Consider the following 11,319-nt stretch of genomic DNA (forward strand, 5'->3'; position numbering starts at 1 on the left):
AAGGAAAAGCAACAGTTCAGAATGGAGCTACAGCTATAAGAACAAAGAGGAGACAACAAGGAGGGACAAAAAATGATTCTCACTTCAGACAGATATGCCCAGGAAAAAATACTAAATTATAAGAGCATCTTCTCATGAAAAGTGTTTTGGTATACAGCACTCTAAAAAACAACTCTTGTCCTAAACAATTCTGCCAAAGTGTGAAATAACAGGCAAAGATTAAAATCAAAAAACTGGCAAGTAGGTAAAATAAGCTAGAAAATATGAATAAGAGGAAGCATTTCTTTTGAGATTATACATGCCTGATATGGCTTTAAAATATCTTTCTGGATTTCTGTTTATAGCTTATTCAACAGAATTTTAAATACACACTTCTGTGCATTGTGACTCTTTTCTGAATGCAGTAACACATTTGGAACAGCTGCACTGCAATATTGCAACATCTTCCATCTATTCAGCTTACAGATCACCATGTGTGGTTTGAGAGCTCTATCCCAGCTCCCAAGATCTTTGCCATCCCCAGTAACTCATCTTCCTGTTGCTGAAACCCAAGGTGGTTTAAAGTAAAGCCCAGCTGTTTCCTGAGCCCTTATCATCATTTCTGCAGGGGACACCAGCCTTGGTAGTGGATGTTACACATAAGTAGATAGGTAACATTAATTCTTTAGTTTTTCTCTTTATTTCCATCCTTTGAAACTATATTTGGGACCAGAATGTGAGAAAATAAGAAAAGTCTGGCACAAACAACCCTTTCCCTGTTTTTTCATGAGGCCTAAATTAATAAAATGTTGCCTTTTGGTAGATTCTTAACTCAGAAGCTTGAGTAGAATGATAAAAGTTTATGAAACACTGAAATAACTTCAGTAGCCCCATTTGTACTGCTAATTAAAAAAAAAAGTAAAACAAAATATTGGACTGCTGCAATCACTTAAATATATACCATAGTATCTCAAAGGCATTTTCAGGTTTCTTCAGCACTGACTCTACACAGGCACAGCCACAGCACATACCCTCAGTAACTGCCCTAAGGGCAAGGAGAGAGTCCTTGCAGCACTAAAGCTCACTGCCCCAGGTAAGGCACACAGCTCACTTGGCACTTCTGTGCTCCTCCTCCTGCAGCTGGTGCTGTTCACCTTCCACTCTCCCCTGCTCACAGCCCTTGCCTTTCCCCTGCTGCCGGCTGTGTTGCTAAGCAGCCCAGCCACAGGCATGGCTCCGAGCCTGCGCTGCAGCAGGGCTGCAGCAGAGAGGCCTCAGGAGCCTCTCCCCCACCCTACAACAACCTCCACTAAGAGGCAGAAGATGATGATGCTGATGTAGAGGACAATGACACATAACAGACTTTTTCCTAGCCATAGTTTTCACCTTCCTGCTAACAGACACTGAAGGCACTGATATTTAGAATTGGAGTATCCCGAGGTTTAGCAAATCCTTAGACTTCAAATTAAAATGTGTTGCAACCCTTTGCCAGCTTCAGCTATCAGGTAATTACATAAGCAGTAACAAGGCCCAATACTAAACACTTCAGCCCACACAGAGCTTTAATAAAAGCTTGAATTACCCTTCTAAAAAGCCCTGTGACCATCTACGAGTCTGTTACCCAGCACTGTATAAAATGGTTGCCAGGGACAGACTGGGACTAGATTAGAATAAAGACCCAAGTTTCAGGGTGTTTTATCTTGCCTCCACCTACCTGAAGTACCAGCAGGGAGCTGCAAGATCAGTAAACAGCAACTAGACTCAGGTCACAGTTCACGCCAAAGAACATGTATTAGAGAGTTAATCTCTTTTGCTTGAATCCAAAATTTCAACCTGCTATTAGAAATTTATGTAGCATGGGTTTCTCCTTTTTAGGTCATTTTGGATGGGACAGATAAGTACAGCCTCTTTAAAGGTCTTCATCACAGAATCACAAGTTAGTAAGCATACATAGCCTAACCCAGGATTGCGTTCTGCCTCAGGCAGCAGCTTTGGTTTAGCTACAGGTAGGGAAAATACCTGTTCTAATACTGTCTCCTATTAGGAAACATAACACCAACCAACTCAGTGGGTATTCTGCACCTTGTAGCACTAATACAGACAACATTAAGGTGACATTTGAATGGTAATTTATCACACCTTACCCCTCAAAACTAAATGTATTCAGAGTGGCAGATTGCAGCTTATGATTTCAGACTGGACATTACAAAAAGCCTTCCTAGAAGGCTAGTGCAGCATGCAGCACTGCAACATGTTACACAGACCAGTGTCTCTCCATCCTTGAAAGCCCCCAAGACACTAGAAAAAACAATTGCCCTGCTACCCTGAGGTTAACTTTTTGCTCAGAGGAGAGCTTTGAGGGGCTTTTGAAAAGAAGCCTTACAGAGGATGCCACACAATTCCTTTTGAAGAAAATTAGTCATCACTTCAGTCCATTTAGTCTTCCAGCAGAACATTTTATTCTCATTAAGGACAAGGAAATACCAACCAACAACTCAATTAACATAACACAGATCAAACAAGCCCTGTTAAGCATTTTCTACTTAACATGTGAAAAAAGAGTCTAAAGATATCTGATGTGTCCAAACCGTTCACATTAAAACTTGAGCTCATCCTTTAGCGTAAGCTCAGCTGATGTTGCTTCTGTGTATAGCAAAAGGTGGAAATAATTTAAGTTACCAGAACAGCTGTGTTTAACAAGTACTGAAGCACTGGAGTTTAAACTGCATTTACTGGTGTGCTATTAAACTGCTTTCCTTGCATCTCTTCAGAGTCTTAGGCAGACTTGCAGAAAGCCACAGCAGAAAAACGAACTTCTCCTTTTTCACGTTCTGTAAATTGTCTGCAGATCTTAGCAGAATCCTTGGGGATGAAAAAATACAGCTGCTTAGACTAACCAAATACACTTCCTGCAGAGAAAAAGCCTTTGCAGTTCCTCTCTGAGTTCCATCAACTAAGTTACATAATCTTATAGCACCAGCTAATAAATACACTTAACAGGTATCTAGCTCTTAGGGACAGTACCTTTAATAGTCATAAACTTAGCAGATTTAAGCTAAGCACAGACTTGTACAGCAAGTAGGTACAGCCACTATACACCACAGGCAGACTTCTCAACTCTTTATAAGGCTTTTTATAAGCCTTGTTTTCAGGGAAACAAGCACCAAGGGAGAAGACTTACCTTCAACAGCAAGTCATCCGAGCTCGTGCCATGGTTCACAGGAAATGGCATACGGCCATCTGTGAAAGAAATACTTCTGAATTAACAGAACAAAGCAGAGCAGACCTAAACAGGTATACACACGATGACACTGGGGAAGTCAAAACAAATTGTCAATAGACTGAGTGAGATGGAAACAGTGTTCTCAGCTACAGCAGTGACAATGTGCTTTAGGCCTTCAGTGTAACCCACCATCAGTTAAAATCTTCAGATGAAGATACAAATTGTGCTTTGGCTCTGAGAACCTCAGCAAGCAGTTTAATTAGCACAAAGTATCTTGCTTGAGCCCCCAACACTGCTGTGCAGTGTAATGTAAGCCCAGACCAAACACAGTTCATAGGACCTTACCCAATTCATACAGGTGTCCATCCACATTGACAAAAAGGATGAAATGGAAGTTCACACTGTTGTCCTCAACCTTAGGAGACACCATGAGATACGTTTGTAAGTTTGAAGCTAGCATTGCAAACCCAAATTGTAACTACAGAACAGAGGAAACTTCAACAAAAAAGCAAAGGACTGAAAACTTAAGTTCAGCGGAAGAGGTCTATGGCAAGACTTTTACAAAGTCAAGCACCAGAAATCCTAATGTAAAATGATATTTTACAACTGGGCCTTGATCCAAATTTTCAATCCATGTTTGAGGAAGAAATCCCAAACAAGCATTCACCCATGAGTCACTCATTTCTCCCTCCCCATGAACTGCAACAGCTATCCGACATTCTCCCAAGATTTGATACATTCAAATCTTACCCGACATTGTCCTTCTTGTGCAACAGAGTTGTGGACTTCTTGTATAGCCTTAAGAGAAATCAGGTACAGGTTACTACATCTTTAAGTGCTGATAACTGTCAGCAGTTTGTGTAGTTCATATACCTTATTATTTGCCAAATGTTTAGCTCTTTCTTCAGGAGACAAATCAGCTGTTTCATCAAGAAACTTCTTCAGGGCAGACCCCTCCTCTGCACAAGATGATCAAACATTTTATTCAGTATAGGTAAAACATCAGTCATAGTTGAGATGCAGCCCACAGAAATCAATAACAAGTCATTGCATTCAGCCTGTAACTATCTCCAATATAAGAATATTATAACTACCACTCAAAGAAAGCTATTAACACAGAAGATATTAGTAACAATCTATACAAACAACCAGAATTGTTTCAGGGAAGAGTGCTTCAGCTAATTCTGGATGCTTATTTTGAAAAATTATTTTCAAATGGGATTTAGCTTTTCTGATTTCCCCACTGCACATTTGGCAGAAATGTTCAGTCCTGTTTTGAAGAAATTCAGGAAAGGTACCAGATGCAAGGACACATAACTAACAGAATATGGGTAGATGAAATTGTCTCACTGCCTTCAAATGAAGGCAGCACTTGCTAACTTTGGTTTGCCAGAATATAAATTAGTGCAGTACTAAGATACACTGAGGTCTAGCACATAAGATATGCTGCATCATTGCTTCACTTGTCAAGGGTGTTATTCCAGTGAATCTTTTTGAAGAACAAAGCAAAACTATGTTTAAATGCTCACTATGACTTCCACATGTTTTCTTTTTTATAAAAAGGAATCCCACACCACAGAATGGGTCCGAGTTCTCCTAGAATAATGGTAGTTGTATTTTGCAGATCTAGTCTCTGAACAACAAAAGAATCTTTTTCTACAGTATAGAAACCATCCAAACTATTACCTTGGTAGGGAAAATCTCCTTACAAACCTTATCTATTCAATTTGTCCAGCAAAAAAAAAAACCCTAAAAACGTTTTAGAGTGATTTCTAGGCTACTCTGAGCACATCGATTCACATTAGACATAAGCAGCATGAAGAACTGCATCTCATCTATTGACATGAAGTTTAATGTCAATAACTGCTTTGGAACACAGTACTTCCTAATGACAGACAGACTTTGGTCAGTGCTGCTAAGTGCCCTTTTCCTCTTGCATTGCTTACTAGGACAATATCTCTGTGGCTGGCAGACTGGAGTCAAAGCACATTCCCTTCTGTGCTTCAGGCAGTCCACATGCCCCTCTCCAAGAGCTGGAAGATCCACTTACCAACTGAAACAGTACAGGATGCCTTAACTTGACTTGCCTGAAAGCAAGCTCATACCCATTCAATCTGCTGTCAAAAAAAATAGAAACTCAAGCACTTCAGAACATTCATACTCACCAAGTTTCAATTTGTCTTTGTTATTAGCAACTGCATGTATCAGACCAATTGTCCCACAGGAGTTACTGACAGTCTGCTTCAAGAAATACACTTTAGAACTGATCTCCTGGTCCTTTATTTTCTCAGTCTGTTGCTTCCTGAAGTTTTCATGCTGTAAACACAAAACTGGTTTAGGCATTTCATCACAGTCCTACCATTGTATAGTGCACTGGAAAAGTAAGTTGTTGTGCAGGAGAATCAGTATCAGGACTGGACAAAGATTTATTCAGAAAGTCATCTTTGTGGCACCAGTAAAGCACCATATGCCTAAACTGGATTCAGGCCAACACTTAATGGACTGACTACCTGCATGATTCAGTCATATCGAAAGGCACTGCTCTTAGCTTCTCCATCTGTGCCATACACTGGAAATAGCTTGGGGTGGGAAATAATATAATGGATAGGCTCTTTTATATCCTCTCACAGTTGCTTCAGTCCATTGAACAAGGCTACTCAGCATGTCTCTACAATAGGCCTTTCAGCATTGCCTTCATGAGCCCCTCCCCATCAGATAAATGTACAAACAACTGCAAAATCCATTGCTACTGTAAAGTTTTAATCCTTCTTTTTAAGAACCTGTTAATTGAATTTGATTTCATCTCATTCACTTCCTTAGCATCAAACCAATTGATTATATTAAAGAAGTAATGTAGGCCTCTCCAGATCCAATGATTCAGCATGGTAATGGAATTGCTATCCCTCACACTCATGATCACTCATGTTTTTTTCCCCTCAGTCTGATAAACAAAGCAAAATCTCACAGGAAAACTGCGATGGAATGAGAGCCCTTGTTTGGTTGCCCAGCTCAGCTGAGGCTATTTGGAGGCTGGAACCAAGCACAACACCGTGCCAGTGCCAAGCCCCATCCACGCTCAACTATCTGATGCTTGGGGGATGTCAGCCGCACTCCAGACAGCGGCCAGCGCTACCCTGCCGGGAGGGGACACGCACCTGCTCAGTGAGCGGGAACAGCAGGAGCAGCGCGCAAGCCGGGGTCGGCACGGCGCGCAGTGCCTCATCCTCGAAGCCCAGCACGTCCACGAAGCGCCAGCCAGGACCCACCCCGAGGCGGGACAGCACCTACACGGGGCACAGAGAGCGGGTGGCCCGGCCGCGCCACGCCCGTCCCCGCGGGGCGCGGCCGCCCCAGCCCCGCCGCGCCCGGTGACACAGCACAACGCGCGGCCCCGCCGCGCCGCCTGCCGGCCGCGCCCGCCCCGAGGGCGCACGGCCTCAGCGCCGCTCCGCAGGTGCGGCCGCGCCCCGCGGAGCCGCTCCATGCCCCGTGGGGCGGGATGCCGAGGGACGGAGGGAGGCGCCGCTCCGTGCCCCGGCGGGGCGGGATGCCGAGGGACGGAGGGAGGCGCCGCTCCGTGTCCCGGCGGGGCGGGATGCCGAGGGACGGAGGGAGGCGCCGCTCCGCAGGTGCGGCCGCGCCCCGCGCAGCGGTACCGCCACCGCGGCTGGCGCTCCCCGGCGGGGCGCGATGCCGAGGGATGGAGGGGGAAAGGCCGGCGCCCTCCCGCCCGCGGCGGTCCTTCGGCGGCGGCAACTCACTTTGTTCAGCATCTGGAAGACAATGCGGGGTGGGGGAAGAAAGCGTGAGTGCGGGTGAGAGACGGCGTCCCACCACCCACCCCGCAGCCCCAGCCCTGTCCCCGCCGCCCCTCGCGCACCTCGGGGTTGATCTCCATCGGCTGCCAGGCCATGGCTGCAGGGCGGCGGGAGCCGGGAAGAAGGCAGGCTGTGCCCCACGCACGACGATGTCTCCCGCGGCAGTTTCGCTGCCGAGCCGCTGGCGACGCTGGGGCGCGGAGCCGCCCACCCGGCTCTTATATAGGGGCGGGCTGGCCCACTCCGCGCGGCGGCGGGGGGAGAGGGAGGAGCAGGGCACGGCCGAGGCGGGGGGGCGCTGGGCCGAAGGGCCGCGGGGAGCGGGGCTGGGGCTGGGGGAGCCCGGCCGGGTCTGCGGGGCCGGGTCACGCCGCCTCCGCGGGAGCGGGGTGCGGCCGGGGGGACCCCGATCCTCTGACGTTGGCGTGGAGAAAGTGCTGGAAGCGGGCCGGCAGCGTGGGCAAGCGGCTGCCATCACCCTGGGCAACAGGTTTCTCCTCCACCATCAGCCCAGCCCCTGGGCTCCGTGCATCCCGAAAGCCCACGTCTACATTTGTGTGCCTAGCCACTCCTAAGCATCAGCCCCTGTTCTGTGTATGTTGCGTAAAGTATACAATTGTTTTGATATTCAACAAAGTCATTAAACACTTATTTTTAAATTTCCAGTATCATTAATGTGACATGAAAGTCTCCTGTGTGTTGATTGTATCTCTGCATTTGGACCAACCCCTGAACCAGTGAAGCTGGTTAAAAAATAGAGGGCTTTTTATCTTTTGTTCATGACCTGACAGTTTCTGTGCACAATGTCTTTGGACCAGAACATGTCTGAACAAGGAAACAAAACCAACCTGCTCAAAATACTAGAGATCACGTGGACTCCCAACAGCTTTTCAGATTTTACTGGTAAACAGCCTGATGGGAGCCTTGTGGATAAGCGAGATGCTTCACAGTTGTCTTTCAAACAATGCAAATACTGAACAAAAGAGTCAGCTGAATGTCTGCAGTCTGTTTGGTTTTGATGACTTTCTTCCTTTGGTTTTTCACTGTGTTTCAGAACGATTTGGGCCCCAGCACAGCAAAATTTTTAAGTGCCTGCCTCATTTCAAGCACATTTAAATTAACTTTAGGTCTATTGCACTGTGATTTAGTGGCGAATCATTCACATCAGGTGGTTGCACATGTGCGTTTTTGAATTGAGACCTACTCATCAACATTACTCAGTTTACCGTGAACTCCTTGGGAAAAAAGCCTAGAGTTAATCTTTGAAATATGGCCATAAAAGGTTCAAGATGATGTCTCACACTAGCTCTACATATAACAAGACTTAGTGGAGAAAAAACAAGATAGCAAGGCAGGCTTTGTATTTTGTGGCCAAAGCTGGGATGTTTCCAGACAGGATAAGGCCTTGAGCAACCTTGTCTGATCTTTTAGCTGATCGTGCCTGGAGCAGGAGGTTGGTCTACAGATATCCTGAGAACCCTTCCTGAAGTACCCCATGATCCTGTGATTTAGCCTATCACAGTAAAGAGAAAAGCAGTACACACTGTTCAAAACCAAAGATTTCTGGGGAGGACGGGGGAAAGTTTCACAGTAAATCACAGTACCATTTATTTCTGCTTTTTCCCTCCTTTACTGTAGCTGAAAACAGTCTTTGATGCCTATAAGCAAGTCAAAATTGGCCCAAAATATTAATTCTGTATGGTATCTTTGACAATCTTTCCTTTTATGATGAACCCTTAATGCACTGTAAGATGCAAGGATATCAAAGCAACTCGAATGAACAAGTCCAATGCTAATGGTCCCTGACAGATATGTAGGAGAGCCTGCATGCAGCTCCTCTGAGAGGACAGCAAAACACTCATCTTGAAGCCTACAAAAGAGAAGGCTCAAAAAGGCAAGAAAATCCTATTTCTGAACGGTGCAGCAGCAAATGGTGGTTATGACTTCAGCCTGCCTCAGCAATGGCAGTGCTTAGATCTCTAGGTTAGCCATTCCTGGGATGGCTCCTGTGTCTAGGCTGTTGAGGGAGACGGCAAACAGTTGTGCAAGTGTAATTTCAGGCTCTGCATGCCATGTACAGCATGCAGGAAGTGATAGCAGAACTGTTTCTGTGGAAGCATCTGTCATATCTATCAATACACTACTTTTAAAATAAACAGTAAGTGTAACAATATCAAACTTCTAAAACGGCTACTGTTGCATAAAGATGCCTCCAGAAAGACACATAAGAAGTGAGTGCTGTGTCATATGCAGTCCCCATCCACCTCATTGCTAAGATGAAGGAAGCCTCTAGACCATCTGTCTTCAGAGAAGAAGATAGATGTGCCTAACACATTTAATCCAATTCATTCCCATTACTGCAATAAAATTAATACTCACCTGGAAAAGTGACTGGACATACTTGTGAACTTTCTGCACTATCCAAATGTAATAATACTGGTGGTGTTCAACACTGTTCACAGTGTTAAGGTTTTGCTCAGATCTAGAATCTAGAAATCTAGAAACTGTGGATAGAGGAATCTTTGCTACATGTATGATCTTTTAACAGATTGCTTTCTCTTAGATATAGGACTTGGTGTCAGTATTTACCTTTTCACCATATTCCAGTTGAAGGTTTGCATAAGATCTAGACCTATAATTAAGGCCTGCTTCTGAGTTCAGAGGATCTCCAAACAAAAGTATCTATAATAAGTAGGGTAGTAAAGGAGGCAAAGCTGGCCTCAGATAATGCAGAGCTCCCAAAATGGAAGACGAGGCTGTATACTATTCTTTAGAAAACAATTTTCCTACTGTCCTGTCAAAATCCAAGCCCTGAGGCTGCCCAAGTCCACATCTTCTGCAGTGTCCTCACCTGCCTAGCAAACATCTTCTTCATTTTCTTATAATGACTCTCTTCCCAGAAGAAGGTTTCCAAACCCATTCCTGGAAACCTCCTTAATTCCCTACTCCCTGCCTTCCAAACAAACAATCATTGTCCATATCTGGCTGCCCAGGTAGCAGGATGCAGGTACATGGTTGTGCAGGTGCTGGAGCCACAGGATTTTCTACATATCACCATTCTCCTGGTGACTGCATTTACCCTTCCGTGAGCAGAAGGTGTTTGAGATAACTGTGCTGCCGTACTCTAAGTACCTCCATTGGCTTTGGGGGTAAATCCTGCAGTTAGCTCAGTTTTACCCTAGCAGTGTGCTCGACAGGGATTGACTTACACACAAATGGATGGAGCAATGCTGATGCAGTGCCGTGCTCCCTTTGGCATGCCTCCTGCTGTGACAGTGGCTCTGAAGCTGGAAACTTTGTGGGTCTCAACCCTAGCTCTAATGGCAGCTCTAGGCAGAAGCTGTGGCCCAGAGAGAAAGGTGTGGAGGGAACAAATGTGTCCCTGGAATGGTAGGATTGTGCTGCTCTAAATCCTAACCCTAACCCAGATCCACAACACAGCATTATGACAGGCACTATGGAGAAAACAAATTTCATCCCAGCCAGAACCTGTACACTGTGTCACAAGGTATCAAACATAAAACATATATGAGGCCACTGCATCGACAGCAGGTGTCAGGGATCTGTGTAAGGCTGCAGCATCTCCCCTTCTCTTCTGGTAAATTGTCTGGAGCATGGCAGCAATTCCTGCATGAGAGTGCCCCAGCCTTTAATTAGAAGATCAGAGGGATCAATAGGCCAAGCAATTGAGTGCTTTTATAGAGGGCCTGGGTCCATGAAAGATTTGAGCAGGAGAGACATCTGTTTCTTTCTGGATTGCATTCAGGTTAATTTAAATACTTATGTCAGGAGTCTTGGTGACTGCAAGTCATGCAGCCCAGCATGTGGGGAAGTCTAAGTCCAGTCACTACACAGCACCTGGCTGTCAGCTGCTGCTCTCCAGATCCATGGGCCAGGAGCTCTGGGCTGAAACATCTCAACTGTCAAGCAGGAGACTTGCAAATGAAAGAAGTTCAAAACAGCCTAGAGCTGAGTTGGGAATGGGGAAAAAAAAGCCCCAAGTCTTGCTTTACTTAATGTAAGAATTGGAAAATTTATGTTCTCGTATTCCCTTGTCCACAAGAAGCAGGTGTTTTGTCTAGAAAATTGAATAATTAAGGGCTTCTGAGCTGGAGACATACTGAAGGATATGAACTCTGGGTCTGACCTGAGATGAAGACCAGCTGGAGAGAGGTAACAGAAGCAATGCAGAAAAAAGCATCAGGCTGAGGAAGGTGGCTGCTCTGCCAAGGACTGCCTTTGTGTGTATTGACTGCTAGCAGTGACTCTGCAATTGCTCTGAACTACAGCCAAGTGCAC

At 45.4% G+C, this 11,319-nt stretch overlaps 1 protein-coding gene across 1 annotated transcript; it reads right to left on the reverse strand.

Moving 5' to 3' along the window:
- Positions 1 to 2,414: 2,414 nt before the first annotated feature.
- Positions 2,415 to 7,225, reverse strand: UCHL1 (ubiquitin C-terminal hydrolase L1). The gene is made up of 9 exons (XM_059844928.1): positions 7,083 to 7,225; positions 6,964 to 6,975; positions 6,358 to 6,486; positions 5,368 to 5,518; positions 4,076 to 4,161; positions 3,953 to 4,000; positions 3,548 to 3,617; positions 3,161 to 3,219; positions 2,415 to 2,841 (listed from the first exon to the last, which is right to left on the reverse strand). The coding sequence occupies exons 1-9, from the start codon at positions 7,113 to 7,115 to the stop codon at positions 2,755 to 2,757; spliced, it is 675 nt and encodes a 224-aa protein (XP_059700911.1). The 5' UTR covers positions 7,116 to 7,225; the 3' UTR covers positions 2,415 to 2,754.
- Between the last annotated feature and the right edge of the window lie 4,094 nt (positions 7,226 to 11,319).

Source organism: Haemorhous mexicanus, chromosome 4 (assembly GCF_027477595.1).
Source record: "Haemorhous mexicanus isolate bHaeMex1 chromosome 4, bHaeMex1.pri, whole genome shotgun sequence".
In the NCBI taxonomy this organism is placed as follows: Eukaryota; Metazoa; Chordata; class Aves; order Passeriformes; family Fringillidae; genus Haemorhous; species Haemorhous mexicanus.

Coding starts and splice junctions, on each gene's coding strand:
- UCHL1 (XM_059844928.1), bottom strand. CDS start 7,115: ATGGCCTGGCAGCCGATGGAGATCAACCCCGAG. Junction 5,519..6,357: donor TGTTCCCGCTCACTGAGCAG/GTGCGTGTCCCC, acceptor TTGTGTTTACAG/CATGAAAACTTCAGGAAGCA. Junction 4,001..4,075: donor AACATTTGGCAAATAATAAG/GTATATGAACTA, acceptor ATTTCTCTTAAG/GCTATACAAGAAGTCCACAA.